The following is a 20,134-nucleotide window of genomic DNA, read 5'->3' on the forward strand; positions in this document are numbered from 1 at the left end:
ATCCCGTCCGATCTGCGAAGTTAAGCAAGGTATCGCCTAGTCAGTACTGCGGTGGGGGACCACGCGGGAATCCTAGGTGCTGCAGTTCTTTTTTTGTTTTTGTCTTTTTGGCCTCTTCGATGGACACCGCCAGCCACATCACATCACATCACATCACATCACATGCATGATGGCCGCAAGTTTGGCTCGAGGGCACTAGGCAAGGGTGGAAGGCAAGAAGGACCGAGTGTTCTTCGTCTTCCGGCTTTGCATCGGCGCGTTTTCCGGTGACTTCTTCTCGACTTTTTTTGGACTTTACTTTTTCGCTCTCCTCCACCAAGCTTGCGGCGTCGCCCGCTTCACCACAGCCTGACGACTTGCACAACATTCTCAGTGGGGGCAAAGGCGCAAGATGAGTGGTCGCGGGCATCTGGTGCGCTCGATCATGCTGGCGTCACCGTCGCGCTCAATGTGCATGGCCAGGCGGGCTCTCGGCATCGCTCAGCCCGTGGAGCAAGCAAAGACTTTGCCTGCATTCCTCGTAGCAGCACGCGCTTTTGGGAGCACTGTGCCATGTCGCAACGCCGATGGATCCGACGACGAAATGGAGGCTCGACGGCGCTGGGTATCCGCGTTTGAGCCGATCCAGCTGCGGCGCAACGACCTGGACGTCACCTTTTCGCGCTCGTCCGGACCGGGCGGTCAGAACGTCAACAAGCTCAACACCAAAGCCAATGTTCGTCTCGACCTCTCGCAGGCAGGCGCGCATGCACACGAGTCACTCGACGCTGCACACCCACGCAAGTGGCTCACGAGGGATATCGTCAGCCGCATCGCCAAGGGCTCGCCGTACTACGTTGCGTCGGACCACTCGATGCTGGTGACGAGCATGCGCCACCGCACCCAGGAGGCCAACGTGCAGGACGCACTGGACAAGATGCATGCCCACATCCTCGAGCTCGCCCAGGACGGCCTCGTGGGCGAAACGAGCCAGGAACAGCGGGATCGCGTCAAGAGGCTGCAGCAGGCAGAGGCGCGCCGCAAAAAGACCAACAAGATCAAGCGCGCCGACGTCAAGAGCGGACGCAAGTTCAAGGGCTAGTTTCGCAAGCACTCGATCGCAGCATCACGACAACGACCTAGATTGCTTGGACGTCTGGGTCGGAAAAGTCCCAAATCTTGAGGGAGCTGTCGCGCGTCTGCCATGCGCGCAAGCGGCCCGAGCCAGCGGACGAATCCGAGGCCACTCCAGAGTCGGAATTCGACGAGTCTCGATCAGACTCACTGCTGCCGCTTTCTCCATCCTCCGGCCAATGCCGCGATCCCGATACGGACGCCAGCCACGGCTGGTGAGGATGGAACGACACAGACCCGACCGCATCTGCATCGAACAGCAAAAGGGATGATTAGCTCTCTCTCAAGACTTTGCCCTCGCACTTCACTGCACGACATACCTTGGTGTGCCATCCAGCTCAAGTCTGGTTTGATTTCAGCCTGGCCAGCTGCGTCGTCCGAGTCGCTGAAGCGGCCGGTGTCGATGCGCCAGAGATGGATCGCACCTTCGTCATCTCCCGAAGCCAGCCAACGGCCTGCCCAGTCGATGTCAAAGTAGAGTCTCTGTGCACTGGCTCCTGCGGGTCTGTGCAGCTTGGCGAGCAAATGTGCCGATCGCACGCCCGGCGCTGGCTGGCTCAGGGGGCGAAAATTCCACCTTGCCGAATCGCCCATCAGATAGCGAATGTCATATACGTAGATATGGTTCGAGCGGCGTGACGCCACAAAGAGCACATACGGGGTGAGCGGATGAAACCTGAGTTGCGTGATGCCATCGCCTTCGATCTCGCTCCACCCCGCCAGACACGATGTTTGCGCGAGCATGTCCTCGTCATGCCTGGCCGTGTGTTCGGCAGGCTCGGGAAACGCGGTGGGATCAAAGTCGTAGATGCCCACACTGCCGCTGAAGGTTGCTGCGGCCACGAGATCGTGTGCAGGGTTGGCTGGATCGGGCGCTGTTGTGAGCGCAGATATGATGCCGCGCTGGCCGCCTCGGGAGCGCTTGCCTGCGACGAGCGGCAGGGACGAATGCGTGTTGAGACCCGGCCGCGATAGTGGAAAGGCAGCCAGAGCAGACCACAGGCCACAGTAGAGCCGCGAGAGATCAGGGCTGAAGGCAAGCGCGTGCGGACCGACGAATCGCTCAACGTGGTTCATGATCGAGTAGCTCGCGCGCGCCTCGCCGGTGCTGCTCGCCGTGAGTCGAGTCGGAAGGTCCCGATGCGATTCAGCAAAGCACCACGTCATGGTCGGCGTCGCCCCGACCGCAGCTGCTTCTGTCTGACCAGTCCCATGCTCCTCGGCGGTGCCGTGTGCAGAGTCCAATGCTGGTACTGGATACCAGATCGCGTCGAGGAGAGGCGATGGGCCCTTCGTCTCGCCCAGCAACTCCACCGCACCTCGGCAGCCATCGACGTTGGTGCTCGGCCTCGGGTCATCCGCTTTCGAGGGATAGCATCCAAGGATGTGATTTCGTTGTGACTCTGTGATGGCCAAGAGCACAGAGCCGTCGGGCGCCCAGCTGGCTCGGCGGTAAAAGTCGCAGCGGGGTCTTTCCGACGATGACGGCCGCGGCCCCTCCGCTGGTGAGGATGCGTGCAGTGCAGGCCTGTCGAGCCGGGCCAGAAGGTGAGGCGATGACACTTCTGTCTGCTCAGAGATACGACGGCGCCACGCAGCAATGCTGAGCTCCGGAGGCGTCGGATACTCCGACTCGATCGCCGCGATGGTCCGGCTGCCTTCCGACGGCGACTCGGCATCCGCGAGCATCTTCTGGCTCGCTGCGCATGAGTGCCGCACCGGATCAGACGAGGCGCAGCTGCAAGTGTGTGACTGCGATCCAGAGGCTGTGGTGGTGAATATGTGGCTGTTGGTGATGGACGGCGTTGGCCAAAGCTTCTTCTGGCTCGCTGGCCTGGCAGCTAATTTCAAGCAAGCCGGCTGCAGTGGACCCTGAGATCGGCGAAATTCTGCACCGCAGCAACGCCTCTCACTCAGCCTCCTGCCAAAAAGGGCTTCGTTGTGGAGAAGCCCGAATTCCCAACCGCTTCTTCGCGCGCGACCGTCGGCTGACCACTGTCATCCACAAACGGCGAACCTCATACGGCTCTTCGCTCCCTCCTTCCATGCCTATAAACAACAGCCTCGCTCCACTTTACTTTCGGCCACGATGGGTCTGAGCCATCACACCAACACATCCCTCCCCACCATCCGCCCATGGATTCGCTAGACGCTCACCGACGGTCGAGATGACGGTATCGTCCATGCTGCGCACCAGCAGCCGACCAGCCAGCTCATGGGCTAGAGCGCTGGTCTCTGCCAACACCACCACCCATATCAAATCACAACCAATATCGGTGCCACAGCTGCACAGTCAACAAAGGCGATGGCACGCTGCCACCCCTGTCGACCATCCAGCTGCGAACCACACGTCAAAGCCACCACCGCCACCACCAATAGCAAAGCAGAGCCCTGTCCCACCGAAACCAAACGCCAAAGCATCAGCATCACTCCCCTTGGAGATTCCACGCAATGAAGTCGGCGTTCAACTGCTTCCGCGAAGGTTGCATGAACAGCTCTTCCCTTCAACCATGGATCCAGTGCCGCCCATCGCCCCAAAGGCACTCAACATCTGTCGCGACCATCTGAGGCAGCATGGTCTCAAGGCGTCAGATGCCTCCACCTTGCCACAGACTGCTTTCGATCTGCCGCCACTCCAAGGAAAGGACCTTGCTGAGCACTTTTGGACAATCGGTAGAGAGGTCGCACAACCTTGGCTCAGCATGGCCACACGACTCTCGCTCATCAAGCCCACCAACCCGCCCGAAGAGCTCGAGGAGACAAGCTCAGCCAAACCGGCTGCCGAGGACTTCCGCTTCGAAGCTGCAGAGTGGCTCGAACTCGATCCGGCGCTCCGCACCTCCGGCCATCTCAAACCCGTCACCTGGTCAATCGAGCCTGGCTGGACAAAGTACCCCATCCTGCGCTCCAAAGACAATTCGGCCGTCGCGCTTGGACCGGGCGTCAGTGTCCCTCATCCGGATCCAGAAGATGACATGCTCGTCTTTGATGTCGAAACCATGGTGCAGGAAGGCCCGTTCCCGGTTATGGCTACCGCCGCCAGCCCTAACGCTTGGTACAGTTGGCTGTCTCCCTGGCTCGTCGGTCGCGGCGACGGACATGAACGCAGCGACCATCTCATCCCCATGGGACCTAGCAGCAAAGACGATCCGCCGCGCCTTGTTGTCGGCCACAACGTCTCGTACGACCGCGCAAGGACGCTTGAGGAATACACGCTCGAGCTCGGATCCACCCGATGGCTCGACACCATGTCGCTCCACGTTGCGACTCGAGGCATCTCGTCGCCACAACGCCCCGCGTGGATGAAGCACAACAAGGCAAAAGCCGAGAAACGCGCCAAAAAGCTGCTCGAGCAGGCCGCGCTCAAGGAAGAGACTCGCCGGGCCATCGAAAATGCTCTCTCGGGTCTCGAGTATGACTCGGACCAGCTTGAAGGTCTCAAGCTCGAGGCTCTCGCCATGGACGCCGAACAAGTCTCTTCCAGCACTTCCGCCACGGACTCGACCGCGGTCGACACCAGCGGCACCACTCCTTCTCCCTCGACGCTCGACATGCCTTTCAGTGATGACGAGAGCGGCGGTCTCGCCTCTCGTGTCTCCCAGCCCAGCTCCTCAGAATCACAGTGGCTCGAAGAGACGTCCAAGAATTCGCTCGCCGACGTGGCGCGCTTACACCGTATCCCCATGAAGGTCGCCAAATCGGCGCGCAACGTCTTCGTCGATAGCGCATCGCGCCAAGAGATCCTTCAAGACGTCCAGCATCTTCTCAGCTACTGTGCCTCCGACGTCGCCGTCACACACGAGATCTTCCGCCGCACATGGCCCGACTTCGTCGCCCGCTGCCCGCATCCGGCAACCATGGCAGGTGTGTTCGGCCTCGGCTCCACCTTCCTCCCCGTCGATGACGAGTGGATCGACTACCAGCAAAGGTGCGACGAGCAGTTCAATCGCATCAATGACCAGGTGCAGAAGTGTCTCGTCGAGCTCGCCGAAAAGCTCCGCGACGAGGGCACCCGCGACGTGCCATGGAGCCTCGCCGCCAAGATCGCCGAGGAAAGACAGATGATGACGGACCCAGAGCGATTCGAGCCGGTCTTTCCCGATCCGAACCGCGCGCGAGCTTGGTGGGAGGACGATGCATGGTACTCGCAGCTCGATTGGACGCCCAAGAAACCGAAAAAGGCCAAGGTGGCCGACGGCAGTGATGCGGATGCCCCGCGCTCCGACTTTTCTGTGCCGACCTGGTTCCGTGACAGCGTCCTTCGCAACAAGACCAAGGATGGCTTCGGGCCGAAGAGCGTGACTGCTCAGCAGCTGTTGCGCTTGCGCATCGACGGCAAACCTGTCTTGCGCAGCGAGTCGCGCGGATGGATGCTCGAAGACGGAACGCCGCTAGTGGGAAGCAATCTTTTTGCCGCGACCGCCCTGAAGAAGTACGGAGAACAGATGTCGAGCGGCGCAGGCCCTGCCGGCGAGGCGGTTCTCTCTGCGATCCTGTCGCGCGATACTTCCCTTACCGATGAAACTGCAGGCCAGTTGCGAGCGCTTGCCGATTCCATTAAGGACCTTTCCGACGCAGAAGTTCAAGCAGACGCCCAACTTGCTCAGCTCGACTGGTCGCTCAAGGACATTCGCCTCGAAGAGGTACGGGAACTGCAACGCAACAAGGAAAGTTCCTCGGAATCGGATGGAGAAGTTGACGGAGCCTTGGCTTCTATCGCAGAGCCCGCATGGTGGCCAAAGTGGTATTGGGACCTGTACAAAAGCGCCACGGGCGAGCTGCAGGTCACCATCCGTTCCTCCATCGCCCCCGTTCTGCTCAAGATCTCGTGGCGAGGGTGCCCGCTCTACCGCAGCCGCGAACACGGTTGGGTCTTCCGGCACGACGCTACCGACCAGGAGCTCGTGACACGACAGACGCCCCTTGCCTTTGGAATGTCAGCCGACGGTCTGATGCAGCATCTCGCTGCTCCCGTGGAAGTCAAGGGTTCCAAGAGCAAAAAGGGCAAGCCGAAGGGCAAGGGCGCATCCAAGGCTAGCGGCACGCCTGCTCTGGTGGTCGAGGCGTATGGCAACTCGACCTTCTACAAGGTCCCGCACAGCGAGGGAGAGGAAGCCAATGTCGGCAGTCCATTCGCCAAGTCTTTCATCGCATACTTTGAGGACGGCACGCTGCAGAGCCAGCATCCGGACGAGGTGGGGCGTGCCGCAGCCAAAACCGCGTTGGATCTCAACGCGCAGTGCAGCTACTGGATTGCGGTGCGCGATCGTGTGCACAAGCAGATGGTCGTGTGGGACGGCCAAGCAGGTACCGCCATGAAGTACCCCGAAGGCGCTTCCGGTGCGCGCCAAGACAAGGCGGGCGAAGCAGCGCGTCGAAAGGGTCTCATCCTGCCGCAGGTGGTCAGCATGGGCACGGTCACGCGACGTGCCATCGAGAACACCTGGCTGACGGCGAGCAATGCCAAGAAGAACCGAGTCGGTTCGGAGCTCAAGGCCATGGTCAAGGCGCCTCCAGGCTACAGCCTCGTGGGCGCAGATGTAGATTCGGAGGAGCTCTGGATCTGCAGTGTCATGGGTGATGCCCAGTTTGGCATCCACGGTGCAACCGCGGTTGGTTGGATGACGCTCGAAGGCACCAAGGCGCTCGGCACCGATCTGCACTCTAAGACCGCCTCGATCCTTGGTACCAGCCGCAACCAGGCGAAAGTGTTCAATTACTCGCGCATCTACGGCGCGGGCATCAAGCACGCCACCCACCTGCTGCTCAAGGCAAACCCGAGCGTGACGAACGAGGATGCCACGCAGAAGGCCAAGGAGCTCTACATGGCCACCAAGGGTCAGAACACGCATTCGGATGAGCTCTTCGGCGCAAAGTTCTGGTTCGGCGGCACCGAGAGTTTCGTCTTCAACAAGCTCGAAAGCATCGCGCTGTCGGACAATCCCAAGACTCCCGCGCTCGACTGTGGCGTCACCACGGCCCTCACCAAAAAGTTTTTGGGCAAGGTCGATTTCGGCAACGGCCGCATGTCGGAGGAGTACATGCCGAGCCGGATCAACTGGGTCGTGCAGAGCAGCGGCGTCGACTATCTGCACCTGCTCATCACTGCCATGGAGTGGCTGACCAAGCGCTACAGCATCGACGCCAGATTCATGCTCTCGGTGCATGACGAGGTGCGATACCTGGTCAAGGACGAGGACAAATACCGCGCCGCTTTGGCGTTGCAGATCGCCAATATCTGGACCCGCGCCATGTTCGCCTTCAAGCTGCAGATGGACGACCTCCCGCTGGGGTGTGCGTTCTTCGCTCAGGTGGACATCGACAAGGTGTTGCGAAAGGAGGCGGATGACCCGTGCGTGACGCCTTCGCACCCCGATGCCATCCCAGTCGGCGTCGCTCTCGACATCGAGAAGATCTTGGAGGAAACCAAGGGTTCCCTTCTACTGGACGGGATGACCAGCTTGCGCGATGACTCGGAGAGGCCGAATACTCCAGCCACGCATGCGGAATCTTCGCCGTCGTACGTGCCGTCGACACAAGTGCATCGCTCGCTCGGGGAGCGCGGTCTGTACTTCTTACAGGCACAGGCCTCCAAGGAGTTGGCTGAGATCCGCGCGCTCGAAGCGCGCGCAAAGATGACGGAGCAGTCGCCGGAACGCTCCGCCACGCCGGTTCGTATTCCTCGCACGCGTGCAACCGCATCCGAAAAGAGTCGATCGGCTACCGCTTTGTCTCCCGCAGCCTCGAGGCGATCGAGAAGCACGTCGGCCGTGTTCGACCGAGACGATTGGATCCAGACCTGTGCGGAAGACGCAGCAGCCGAAGCGAAGAAACCCGCTCGTAGACGGACAGGTTCAGGTAGCCAGGCTTCTAGCGTTCGCTCAACGGGCGGCGCAAGACCAGCTGCGGCTGGCGCCAAGGGCAGCCTTTCGACCCACACGGTGCCGACCAAGCCGGGCTTCTGCACCTTTGCGCCTGCACGTCGCGAAGCAGCCAGCAGCGAAGCTCAGGGAGTCGACGCCGAGCCAGAGTTCGATTCGCTCTCTCTGAGTATGTTTCTGCCGAAGCGTCGCGTGAAGAAGCGAACGCCGTTCTTCAGAGAGGCGTCGCATCGACAAAGCGTGCTGTGGCAGCTGTATCGTCCTCTGTTGCAGCGATGTCCGCCGACGCATCCCGAGCTGCGGCGGGAGATCAAGCGGGTGATGCGCAAGAACAGGGCGATGACGTCCGAGGTGAAGACGGCGGATCAGATGCGTCGAGCGCACGAACTGCTCTCAGTGCTCACGCTTGCGCAAAACGGCGATGCGACGGCGAAGTCGACACTCGCGGCGCGGGAAGAGAAGCTGGCGCAGCGGAGACACGAGCAGTCGTGGAACGAATACTGGGAGGCCAAGCTGCACGCCAAGAAGTTTCCGAAGCGCATCGCGCACCACTCGGGAGCGTTGCTGCCGCCGACGATCTTCAATCCGCCGCTGCCGCGATACAAGCCGGTGCAGCCTACGGCGGTGAGCGTGATGATCTACCGGCGGCGCGTTGCGCGCCTGCGGCGGTCGGAACGGCGCATGGAGGTCAACGAGCTGCTTGCGGCAGCGCACATGGAGCGGAGAGTGCTGAAGCTCGCGTGGCAAGGGAAAAGGGCAGCGCAAGCGTCGGAAGCGTACGATGGCTCGGGCTTCGAGGATGCCTTGAACACACAGGCGGCCATGATTTTCGAGGGGTTCGAGCGCGATGCTGCGCGGGCGGCCATGAAGTTTGACCGCAAGACGCTGGTGATGGCGAAGCGAGCCAGGCTTGCCAAGAAAAGGGTGCACCTCGCTCGGCGTCATGCTGCCGCTGTCAAGAAGCGACTCGGCAAGAAGGCAGCGTCGCGGAAAGCGAAAGCGGAAGAGCAAGCCAAGAAGTGGCGCTTCCTACTGTAGTTATCTCAGGAACACGTCCAATGGAACAGCAAAACAAGGGTCTATGATCGGCCAAGGGTTGCCTGGAGTGTGGTTGGGTGAGGCGGGTGAAGCATTTCGGCTTCGGGGTCTGTCAAGCAGATGTCAATGGCAGGGTCTGTCTCAGATATGGACGAGCGGAGTGGTGCCGACAGATGAAGCCAAAGCGAGAGTTGGTGGGGATTCAGGGACGAAGCGAGGGTCGGGATGGCAGGGCGCGCAGCTGCAAGAGAAGACGTCGTCAGAACGTTGGGCTTGCCGTGCAGCGGCCACCCCCGCGTCGGCGTGAGCTTCTGAACAACGCTGCAGCGGGCCAAGCTATTTTTGATCCTTCTCCTAGCAGGACAATAGAGACGTCGGAATGGCCGAAGAGACATGCCATCGATAAGCTGCCATTCGAGACTTGAGCTCGTATTCGGAAGGAGCGTTGGTATTGCCACTCGACAGCATCGGTACGTCCGACAGCTGCCGACCGTTGGGACCGATACGGAAACCTAGACGGAGACAGCCAAGAAGGCCGAAAAGATGCGATCGTGGGTCTGGAATCGGTGCTAGCCCAAATCGGCTCTTTTTCAGAGTTGCTCATGCACCGAGCAGATCCTACGACGTCACGCCACCGCGCCGGTTCGGGCCCAGCTTGAACTCAAATTTCGCGGCTTCTCAGCTTCTTTAGCACATCTGGCACGCTTACGCCCAGTCAGTCGATCGTCATCAATCGCAACTGTGATGTTGACCTTCTCGCCATCCTTCACAAGTTTGTTGAAAGAAGTGAAAGAGAGAGGAACGAGAGAAGGCGGAATCCAGACGGAGTTTGATCGAGCTGCGTAGCATTCCGGTCTGTGCTGCTGCTGATTGCCCGCTGTGCATGGAGAGGGAGAGGGCCTGCCAACTCCGCCAAAAATAGGACGCGGCGCTGCACAAGCCCAGAGACCGCGCCAAGCCATGACCAGGAGGGGAGGCTGCGCTCTGCAAGCCAGTTTTTTTCTTACATATCCGCAAACGGCTCTGCGGAGGTTGCGAGGTGGAGTGCATGCGCTAAGAAACGGCACTTTCACTCGGGCGTCCAGGCCCTGCTTTGCCCGCTGGGTCGATGGCCCGCCCTCACCTTATAGCGAGCTAGCAACGAGCCAACAAAGATCGGCTGAAAGCTGGGCTGAAGCGTGTCGGCTCGCATCTGCGATTGAACCATTTGGAGCCCAGCCCGAGCGTGCCGTTCTGGATGGCTGCCTGATGAGCGCATTTCGGCGAGCTTCTATCGACGGCATTGGCGTGCCGTCCCTCAGCTCGATTACGCACCAGCTCGCTCTGCCCTCCCTGTCGGATCCATCCGCCAGCTCTCCCTCTATCCAAGCTCAAATCCAGCACGCCTGCTCTTGCCTCCCAACCACATCCATCATCCCTACACACCCCTCAAGTTTGATACCCAGCAACCCCCTTCTCGGCATCTAGATACCGCCTAGAACCTTCATCGTCACCTATCCACGCTTCAAGATGACTGACCTCTCTCGCAACGGCTCGGTCCTCGTCGCCGAGATCAAGGCCATCCACCCGCCCCAGGGTGTCAACGGTGCTGCTGCTGTCCCCGGCACCGCCACCGACGGCGGTGCGGCTCCCGCCGTCGACCCCTCGATCACCTCTCCCCAGGCCTCGCAGATTTCCAACGGTCACGCAACCCAGGCTTCGGAGCTCAGCGCCGGCACGGGCGCCATCGCTGTCAACCACAGCGCCGACCCCTCGGTGGCCACGGGGGTCGCTGTGCCTGCCACCGTGCCCAAGTCTGCGCCTCTCGCGCCTGCTGCTGCCGAGCCCGCTCCCTCCGCAGCTGCCGTGCCTGCTGCTGCTGCGGCTGGCGCTGCGGCTGCTCCTGGCCTGGTCCAGCCCCAGACCACTCCGATCCAGCCCATCCAGCCCAGCGAGGCGGCGCTCCAGCCCACGCACATCAACACCGCCGTGCCTGCTGCTGGTGCCGGCGCTCCTGCTTCGGCTGCCCCTTCGGCTCTCAGCGCAGCTGGCACTGCCCCCGGAACGGCTCCCGGCAGCGTGATCAGCGCTACCTCGCCCGTTTCCGCCGGTCAGGCCCCTGTCCAGCCCCAGGCCGCCCCCGTGGCTGCCCAGCAGCCTCAGCAGCTTAATGCGGTCGCCCCCGCCGCTGCTGGTGCCGCTGCTGCTGGTGCTGCTGGCGCTGGTGCCATTGTGGCCCACCCGGCACCCACGACCGTGGCCGCGACCGAGGCGCCCAAGTCGGCGCTGAGCCCCAAGGAGATCAAGAAGATGGACAAGCTGATGAAGACGGAGGCGAAGAACGAGCACAAGTCGCTCAAGCGCGCCATCAAGGACGCGGCGTCGTCCGAGAAGCTCTTCCGCAAGTCGCGCGACGCCGAGCAGCAGTCGATCAAGCGCCACCAGAAGGCGACGACCAACGAGCACAAGGCGGCCAAGGCGCTCAACAAGGCGCAGGCCGAGCACGAGAAGTACGCCGCCGAGCTCGCCAAGGCGGTCGAGGAGCTCGACATCAAGAAGCGCCACACCGAGAGCACGCGCGAGGGCTACGAAAAGGCCAAGAAGCACATTGACGAGCTGCGCAACCAGAAGACCGTCAACGACCAGGCTCGTTCGCGCCAGGCTGCCCAGATCCACGGCGCCCGTGCCTGAGCGCGCGTTGCAACGCGGACGAGCCCAACTGCTCAGTCGCGGCCCAATGACTGCTGTCTGCACACCGCCGTGCGCACCTCGTTCTTCCTCTAATCCAAAGATACCCGGGGGCGATGCGTACGTCGGGCAAGTGCAATGCAGCTCGCCCTTTTTGACTCTGTGTTTCGTGCTGTTGGTGGTGCCTGTTTTCTGTTTGATGCGCGCTTCCGTTACGGATGCCAGCTGGGAATACGAATCGAGATTGCCATCATTCTGTCTGTGACCGGCAAGCGCATTGAAGGGTTGTGTGACAGTTGTATGCGGCGTAGGATGGTGGAGAGGCTTATGGGTGGATGGGTTCTTCCGTGCGAGAAAAGGAGTGGATAAAAATGGGCGATTACAAATGGCTCGCGCGGCAGCGAGCGGGGCTAAGTGGAGAGCTGGGTTGGCACGCGCGCTGGCTTGCAGTCGAGCAGAGAGGACGCGGCGAGCCGATCTTTTCCGTGTGACCCCGCGCTATCCGTTGGCGGAAGCGAGAGGAGAGCGTCCCACACGCCAGGGAGTTGGGAAGCCCGGTTTGGGTTTCAAGGTTGCTGATCACCATCCACCATCACCCTTTTCGTATTCGCCATGCTTGCTACACGACCTCTTCTTTCGCTTGGGCTCGGACGATCGTCGGCTTCGGTGAGCCGTCTTGGCCTGCGTGCTGCGTGCATCGCTCCGGTCCGATCGGCGCTTCCTCGCTTCTCGCGCATGGCTAGCACCTCGACCTCGGCCCCTACCACCAAGCTCTCCCAGCAGCAGAACCTGGACCTGCTCAACGAACAGCGTGCCAAGCGCCCCTCCAGCCCTCACTTTACCATCTACCAGCCCCAAATCACCTGGTACCTCTCCATCATCAACCGTATCACCGGCACCGGCCTCTCCGTCCGTGAGTATCCCCCCCCCCCCCCCCCCTTTCTTCAACCTCCCCAAAACAACCCACCCGCGATCTCAACTTACTGAAACGACTTTGATTGGGTTTGATCTTGGGCTACAGTTCTGTATGCATACTTTGCTGCTTATGCGGGATACCCGCTCTTCGGTTCGGCAGAGGCGCTTTCGAGTGCAAGCCTGACCGACTTTGTCGCAACGCTCCCCGTGTGGTTCAAGACCGCCGTCAAGGTCCCCCTCGCCCTTGCGTTTAGCTTCCACAGCCTCAACGGTCTTCGCCACCTCGCTTGGGACTGGGGCTACGCACTCACCCTCAAGGGCGTCTACTCCACCGCCTACGTCGTCATGGGCGCCACCGCCATCTCCACCCTCGCCCTCCTCTTCATCTAATCCTCCGATTGTTTTAAGACTCGAGGATGAAGACCGTCGGTTCAATTGCAAGTGTTGAAAACCAAACAGCTACGGATGTGGAACTCAGTGCACATCGCGCGGATTTTGCACACACAGGGAAGAGAGATGGACACGCGCAACAGTTGAGGTGAATCTGAGATTGCTCGAGACAAGTCTAGGAGGAAACAAATGCGAACATGTGCGCGGACTAGCGGCGAGCGCCCTCATCGTCGCTCTCTTCGCTCGCATCGCTTCCGCTCTCGCTGCCAGACTCGCTGCCCGACTCGCTGCCGCTCTCGTCGTCGTCCTTGCCCAGATCAATGTGGGTGCGTTCCATCTGGAATCCGACCTGCTCGAGCTGGGATTCGATCTCCTCGACCTTGCTTGCGGGCGCGACGACAGCCACCACGCTGTGGGCCGGATCAAAGAGCGGCAGGATGTACTGCCTCAACGAGCGCCTCACGTCGTCGAGCGTCACCTTCTGCACCGCCGACAGTAGCAGCTTACCGCGATGCTTGGGCGCCTGCTTGAGCACCTGGTCAAAGAAGCTCTCCTGCGCCGCACCGGACACCGTGCCTTCCGCCTCAGCAATGTTGAAGTGCAGCGAGCTCTTGGCCGACTCGAGCGTGGTCTCGTCAATCTCGAGCACCAACTCCTCCTCCCCATCCGCCGTCTTGGTGGACTCGCCGCAAAGCGCACGAATCACCTTGCGCGCCTCGACAAACGCCTTGGCCGAGTCGGGCGAGCGGTACAGGCTGAAGTGGATCAGCTCGCTCTCGGGGTTCGACACGATGCTCGCACCGTACGCCAGACCAGCACCGCGGATGTAGCGCCACAGATACGACTCCATGGCGTTGAGAATCGTAATCGTCGTGATGAGCGCCGGAGCATCCGCGTGCGTGTACGACGAAACACCCTTGCTGGTAAAGTACGAGTAGGACGACTCGACCGTAGGAAGCGCCGTGATGAGACCCTTGCGCGCCGGCGCCCGGCCCAGCGGCGTCAGCATGTCCTTGCTCCACGGCACAGGCAGCGTAGGCTTGGCCGGATCACCAGACCACGCTGGATGCGCAAAGTGCTCCGCCCACGACGCCTTGGGCTTCTCCAGCGCCAGAATGTCGCCCGCCACCGAAACACGCAGATTCTCTGGACGCAGCAACGTGGCCCGGATGCGCTCAAAGTCGGCCACCACCTTGTCGGGGTCGGTGTTGAGCGCCTCCTGCAGAGCAGGCATGGTCTGGACCAGGTTGAGGATGCTGCTGGCCAGGTTGGTCGACTTTTCGCCATCGAGCGTGAGCGATCGGCTGAGCGCCGACGCGATGGCGCGCCCGTTGCGCTTCTGCTCCGGCAGGCTCTGGATGATCTTGCTGATCGACACCTTGAGACGGTCGACCGCAAACTCGCTGCCCCACAGCAGATCACGAAGCCATGCAATGCCCTTTTCGTAGTTGGCACGCTCCAGCTTGAGTTCGGCGCAGACAAGCTCGCCGAACCCGCCGCTGCCGAGCGAGACGTCGTACTCGAGCGTGTCCTCGTCCAGGCCCTTGACCACCTCCTCGTACGTCAACGACCCCTTGGTCGCATCCTGTCGCACCAACGGCAGCGAAAAGAGCACGGAGAGGTAGAGCTGCATCTGCGCCCGCAGCTCCTTGGGCAGATCGGTTGTGGCGAAGACGAGCGAGATCGAGACAAAGGCCGAGCTGACGTGGTCGAACTGGACAAAGTAGGGGAGCGAGGCGGAGTCCGCATCGACGTGAGCCTGAATCTTCTGGTCCAGCTCGTCGCGCGTGTTCTCCACTTGCAGGCCATAGGCTGTCGTCTTGCTCGGCTCATCGCTGGCCGAGGCGACGGGTTGCACCTGTGCAGTTCCGACCGGGATCCACTTGATGCTGTCGGTGCTGGGGATCTTGAATTGCTTGAGCATCTCGTCTGGGATAGGACGGTCGTTCTCCTTCTTGGCCGCCTCGAGCTGTGCTTCAAGATGCTTGAGGCCGTCCTCGCCCAGCTTCTTGCGCCTCTCTTCCTCGAGCGCCTTGGTGTCGGCCTTGAGCTTGTCCGACAGCGCCGACGAGGGACGGCCGACAACGACGAGCCTGGGGTTCTCGACAAGGTACTTCTGCAGCAGCTCGGTCCACTGCTGGCTGGTCCACGTGAGCAGCTCATCGTAGCGCTTCATGTCGTCGAGCGCATTGTGGAGATCCTCGCCAGTGCGCTTGCCGTAGAGGAAGTCGGTGATGAGCAAGTCGGCAAACGAGTCGGCGGGCTTGGTCTCTAGCTGGGAGAGCACCTTGAGCTTGTCGCGCTTGATGATCATGTGCATCCTGTCCATGTCGATACCGTCCTTGACGACGCCGGCGAGAAGGTCGACGAGCTGCTGATCGAGACGGTCGAGCTGCTCGGAAGGTACCGAGGAGAAGTAGGCCGAGAGCAGCGTGGCGCCTGCCTTGTCGGTGGAGCCGATGTAGGCGTCTGTACACAAGGGGTCGTCGCGCTCGACAAAGGCCTTCTGAATCACCGACACGGGCGAATCGGTCAAGTAGGTGCTAAGAATGTTGACGGCCTCGCACGTCATCCAGTCCTGGAACTTGGGGCCCACCCACGAGATCTGGATCTCGCCGACGCTCTCGTCCTTCTCGGGGAAATCGACGAAGGCGCGTCGACGCTTGGGGTCGGGTTGAGCGCCCTCGGCAGGAGGGTCGGCGGGATCGAGGCCGGGCTGCTCCTTCTTTGATCCGTCGATCTGTGGGGGAACTGCCGAGGCGGTCTCGACAAAAGGACGCTTCCAGCCGCGGGGTCCCTCGGGCTGGGCATCGCGTTTGGTGACCAGACGCTTTTCGACGGCGGCGAGCGAGTCGAGCAGGTCGGCACGTGCAAGAGGTCCACACACAACGAGGGCGGCGTTGTGCGGTGCGTAGTATCGGTGGTGGTAGTCGCGAATCTTGTCAATGTTGAGGACGCGCAGAGCGGACATGAGACCACCGGTTTCGGAGCGGTAGGCGGAAGTGGCCGGGTAAAGCATTCGCTGGGACTTGAGTTCCATCAGATCAGCCGGCGAGTTCTCGCGACCCTGCATCTCGGAGAAGACGACGCCGGCATCCTGACCCTTGCCGTTGACGTGGTAGACTTCGGTGACGAATCCTTCGTTGGTGAGGGTGGGGAAGAAGACGTGGTCGAGGTATACGGGAAGCATGCGGAGGAAGCCGTCGGAGCCTGCGGTGGTGAGGGTGTATGCGGTGTGGTCGTTTGCGGTCCAGGCGTTGGTGCCGCTGGCGAAAGCCCTGTTGGCGAGGGTGTCTAAGACGCCTTTGAAAGGGTACAGGTCGGAGCCGAGGAAGATGAGATGCTCGAGGGTGTGCGGCACACCGGAGTCCTCGAAGATCTCGGAGGCGAGGGTCATGTAGCAGTTGAGGAGCGGCGAATCAAAGTTGGCCCAGAGCACGGTCAGACCGGTTTCTCTGGACCGCCACTTTTCGACCGACATGCCGGGAGCATAGTCGAGGTCGTATCGGGTGACGAGGTCGAAGTTGCCGTGTTGAGAAGGCAGCCCGTTGGGGGCTGTCGACGAGGAAGCACCGTCGGCCGGCATGATGCTTGCGTGGCGAGTCACAGAGGTTGTGAACGTCCTGCGGGTCGGAGTGCAAGAAAGGTAGGCAGCAAGGGCAGCTGTGGTCAAGGTCAGGGCGCGACCGGTGCTGGGTAAACGAATGTTGGAGAGACGAGATGTGCCGAGAGTTGCGTACGACTTGGAGGCCAGGGTTCGCGGTGCGGTGGCAGAGGAGCTTCTAAGGAGACGAGCTGACTGGCCAGAGAGAAGAGCGCGCGTTGCCAGAGGCATCAATCCACGAGTGATGGCGATGTCGCAAAGGATCGCACCGAGACGAATCTGACAGGAGGCGGTCTATGTGGTCGAAGCTTAGGATGGTGACCAGCAAGGTTGCTTTTGGTTGCTTAGCGAGTGGACCCCGTCGGCGTTTTGAGCTGAGTTCGGTGCGGCGCCACGCAAAATTGCAGGGTGGGGATTGTGATCGGGCTCGATCTGGGATCACAGCCAGATCGTCGGGAGTCGGACCCTGGAAGAAATGTGGAATCGGGTGTCGGGCGAAGCAGGAGCGAGATTTTGTTTTTGGGCGGCCACGGAGATTACGGCGGGCGGGCAGTTGGTCAGCTGCGAGGCGGCTCCAGAAATTCCGCCACAGCTGAGCGCAACGACGTGATGGCTGCATGATCTGGAAGCGCAACCTCTTCTCCACCGGCGCCGAGATCCCTCTTGCATCTCCTCAACCAGCTATACCCGTCTCACGACATCTGTACAATACTCTGTAATCACTTCGAGCGTTCTGCAGCGCTAGTGCACCTACCCATCATGGCCGACGTACAGAAGAACAACAAGTTTGTCACCGAGCTCAACCCGGAAGGCATCAAGCCGTGAGTAGACGAGCGTTCATGATGATGCGCTTGACAGTATGGAAGGCTGACGATTTACATCATTCTGCGAACACAGCTGCTGCGCGTGCCCCGAGACCAAGTCGGCGCGAGACGAATGCTTCTTCAAATTCGGCCACAGCGTCGAAGAGCACGGAGAGTCGGCGCGCAAGTGCGAGGACCTCGTCAAGAAGCATCGCGAATGCATGGCCAAGCTTGGCTACAAGATCTGAGCTGAGATCACCTCCTACCATATCCTTGTTGCTGCCAAGCTCGTCGCCAGGCCGCGGTGCCCACGGCAAGCTTGCAGCGCTTCCATCAGCACTCTCTAGATTCTGCTCTCGTCCACCACTCATTGTACCAGTAATCCTGTCATCTGCACCTTGTACCACATACGCACTGTAATCATTCGCCATAGATCCATGCCGCGACCGTGCTGGCGTCGCTTTCCATGCAGTGGGGGCGCAGTGAGACCATGTCTAGTGAGGCTGCGGTCTGCGCCTGCGCAAAAGCTCGGGTTTGATTAGAAATCCGGCGTTGATTCCGGGGCGCGGGCGCAAGGCTATCTAATCGGCCGTTCGCCGAAATCTTAAGGCTCGCTTCGGAGATTTCATATCGACTGAGTCACACTCTCAACCACACACCACCTCTTTCCTTGCCAACATCCTCTCACTCTACTCTCACGACAGATCTGCGTCGACCTCGGATCGAGCGCCGGGACACCACACCGTCCGTCTGCAAGCACTCAGCATGTCGCTGCCAGCCACAGACCAAGCTGCCACGGCCGCCTCCACATCGGCGCACTTTGCTCGGCCCAACCCGACCGCAAGCCTCTTGCTCTCGCACAGGCCGCCAGCCGGCAAGCTGGTGCTCGTACTGGGCACAGGCAAGCTCGCTGCATCTCGATGCTTTGCGTGCCTCGAAGCGGGCATCAGGCCTGTGGTGCTCAGCGTCGCTGCAGCAACAGCGAACCAAGCGTGTGCCGAGATCCAGCACCGCATTGACTCTGCACAGGTGTTGCATCATTCCATCGATAGCAGCGCCTTGTCGACAGCAGCCTCGGTAGAGCAATGTTGGAACCACATCCTCGATACTTACGACGGCGAAGACAACGACATCTTTGCCGTCTGCATCACCGACACCCTGCACTCTGGTGATGAACCGAGAGCATCAGCGAGCACTGCCTCCAGCAACAAGCCAAGTCTCGATCGCGATGACGAGCTACCGGACACTGCCGCATCACTCACATCCTATGCTCAAGCCGAAATCATCAGCCGGCTGTGCCGAAAGCGACGCATCCCCATCAATGTGGCCGACAAGCCCAACCTTTGCGACTTTTCCTTCCCCGCCAGCTACCGCTTCCCCTGCACCAACCCCATCTCGCCAATTGATAGCACTGAGGATGCCATGCTTCAGATCAGGTCCACCGACGCGATCACCTCGTCCTCGCTGCAGATTGCCGTCACCACCAACGGGCGTGGCTGCCGACTCGCAGGTCGCCTGAGGCGAGAGATCGTGTCGGCGCTGCCGCACAATGTCGGAGATGCAGTGGAGAAGGTGGGCATCATGCGTGATCTGGCCAAGCGGCAGGCGGAGAAGCCTCAGGATCCATCTGGCAGCGCAACCGTCGGCGCCTCCGCCTCATCTCCGCTCAAACGCCTCAAGCGCAATGCAGCACGCGCAGGCAAAGACGGCACAGCCGATGTCGAAGAGGAGGATCTCTCCTTCGACACGACGCCGCTCAACAGTCCCGTCCCGCAGCTCGTGCCCAAGAACCCGTTAGAGAGCGTCACCACCAATGCGCGTCTCAAGCAGCTGCAGGTCGAGATCCAGGCGCGCCACGAGCAAGAGGCGCAGCAGGCGGAAGAGAGGACCAAGCGCAGGATGCGCTGGGTGGCGCAGATCAGCGAATACTGGCCGATCGAGTACCTCGGCAACCTCGCCGAACAGCAGATGAAGGACGCCCTTCGCGCGCATGGCGAAGAGCAGTCAGCCCCAGTGCCGCCTGCCACCACCGCTGTTGGTGCCGATGCAACTCAGCACAGCGAAGGCCAATACACCAACGAGCCATCTTCGCGCGGTCGATCCACTGCTCCACGTGCAGATCAAGGTGCTTCCGCTGAGCCATCAGCTTCGCTGGCGCAGCGAGCGCGGTCGCAGCACTCGCTCGACATCCGCCCACCGCCTCCCAAGACGGCGCGCAAGGGCCACATCTACCTTCTCGGATCTGGGCCCGGCCATCCAGGCCTGCTCACCACTATGGCATACAAGCTGCTCACTTCTGCCTCGACCGACCTCATCCTGTCGGATAAGCTCGTGCCCGCCGCGATCCTGCGGCTGATTCCGCAGAGCACGCCGCTGGAGATCGCCAAGAAGTTCCCGGGCAATGCGGAGGGTGCGCAGTCGGAGCTCATTGCCAAGGCGCTGCGCACGGCGCTCGAGGAGGGCAAGACGGTGGTGCGCCTCAAGCAGGGCGATCCGTTTGTGTACGGGCGCGGTGGCGAGGAGGTGCTCGCTTTTCGACGTGCGGGTATCGAGTGCACCGTCGTACCCGGCATCAGCAGCAGCATCGCTGCGCCCGCCATGCTCGGCATCCCCGTCACACAGCGCGGTGCCGCCGATTCGCTCGTGCTGTGCACCGGCGTCGGCAAGGGAGGCAAGAAGGTCAAGCTGCCCGGATACGATCGTGGCCGCAGCCTCATCGTGCT

At 61.2% G+C, this 20,134-nt stretch overlaps 8 protein-coding genes across 8 annotated transcripts; 6 read left to right on the forward strand and 2 right to left on the reverse strand.

The window, feature by feature from the left end:
- Window positions 1-424: 424 nt before the first annotated feature.
- PAN0_056c6482 (peptidyl-tRNA hydrolase domain protein) lies at window positions 425-1,081 on the forward strand (the record flags this gene model as incomplete). Its single annotated transcript, XM_014798065.1, has 1 exon — window positions 425-1,081. The coding sequence occupies one exon, from the start codon at window positions 425-427 to the stop codon at window positions 1,079-1,081; it is 657 nt and encodes a 218-aa protein (XP_014653551.1).
- Window positions 1,082-1,118: 37 nt separating this feature from the next.
- On the reverse strand, window positions 1,119-2,802 carry PAN0_056d6483 (guanyl nucleotide binding protein; the record flags this gene model as incomplete). Its single annotated transcript, XM_014798066.1, has 2 exons — window positions 1,119-1,360; window positions 1,434-2,802. 2 exons carry the CDS (start codon window positions 2,800-2,802, stop codon window positions 1,119-1,121), a joined length of 1,611 nt encoding a protein of 536 aa, XP_014653552.1.
- A 479-nt stretch (window positions 2,803-3,281) lies between these two features.
- Window positions 3,282-9,032, forward strand: PAN0_056c6484 (gamma DNA-directed DNA polymerase; the record flags this gene model as incomplete). Its single annotated transcript, XM_014798067.1, has 1 exon — window positions 3,282-9,032. One exon carries the CDS (start codon window positions 3,282-3,284, stop codon window positions 9,030-9,032), a length of 5,751 nt encoding a protein of 1,916 aa, XP_014653553.1.
- Window positions 9,033-10,541: 1,509 nt separating this feature from the next.
- On the forward strand, window positions 10,542-11,702 carry PAN0_056c6485 (uncharacterized protein; the record flags this gene model as incomplete). The annotated part of the gene is made up of 1 exon (XM_014798068.1): window positions 10,542-11,702. One exon carries the CDS (start codon window positions 10,542-10,544, stop codon window positions 11,700-11,702), a length of 1,161 nt encoding a protein of 386 aa, XP_014653554.1.
- A 609-nt stretch (window positions 11,703-12,311) lies between these two features.
- PAN0_056c6486 (cytochrome b560 subunit of succinate dehydrogenase) lies at window positions 12,312-13,004 on the forward strand (the record flags this gene model as incomplete). Its single annotated transcript, XM_014798069.1, has 2 exons — window positions 12,312-12,612; window positions 12,721-13,004. 2 exons carry the CDS (start codon window positions 12,312-12,314, stop codon window positions 13,002-13,004), a joined length of 585 nt encoding a protein of 194 aa, XP_014653555.1.
- Window positions 13,005-13,212: 208 nt separating this feature from the next.
- On the reverse strand, window positions 13,213-16,839 carry PAN0_056d6487 (zinc metalloprotease; the record flags this gene model as incomplete). Its single annotated transcript, XM_014798070.1, has 1 exon — window positions 13,213-16,839. The coding sequence occupies one exon, from the start codon at window positions 16,837-16,839 to the stop codon at window positions 13,213-13,215; it is 3,627 nt and encodes a 1,208-aa protein (XP_014653556.1).
- Window positions 16,840-17,367: 528 nt separating this feature from the next.
- PAN0_056c6488 (cytochrome c oxidase copper chaperone) lies at window positions 17,368-17,659 on the forward strand (the record flags this gene model as incomplete). The annotated part of the gene is made up of 2 exons (XM_014798071.1): window positions 17,368-17,429; window positions 17,506-17,659. The coding sequence occupies 2 exons, from the start codon at window positions 17,368-17,370 to the stop codon at window positions 17,657-17,659; spliced, it is 216 nt and encodes a 71-aa protein (XP_014653557.1).
- A 517-nt stretch (window positions 17,660-18,176) lies between these two features.
- Window positions 18,177-20,134, forward strand: PAN0_056c6489 (uroporphyrin-iii c-methyltransferase; the record flags this gene model as incomplete). The annotated part of the gene is made up of 1 exon (XM_014798072.1): window positions 18,177-20,134. A coding segment is annotated over one exon (1,958 nt), but the record flags the coding sequence as incomplete, so codon positions are not given.

The sequence above is a fragment of the Moesziomyces antarcticus genome, assembly GCF_000747765.1.
Source record: "Moesziomyces antarcticus DNA, scaffold: scaffold_v10056, strain JCM 10317, whole genome shotgun sequence".
Lineage (NCBI taxonomy): Eukaryota > Fungi > Basidiomycota > Ustilaginomycetes > Ustilaginales > Ustilaginaceae > Moesziomyces > Moesziomyces antarcticus.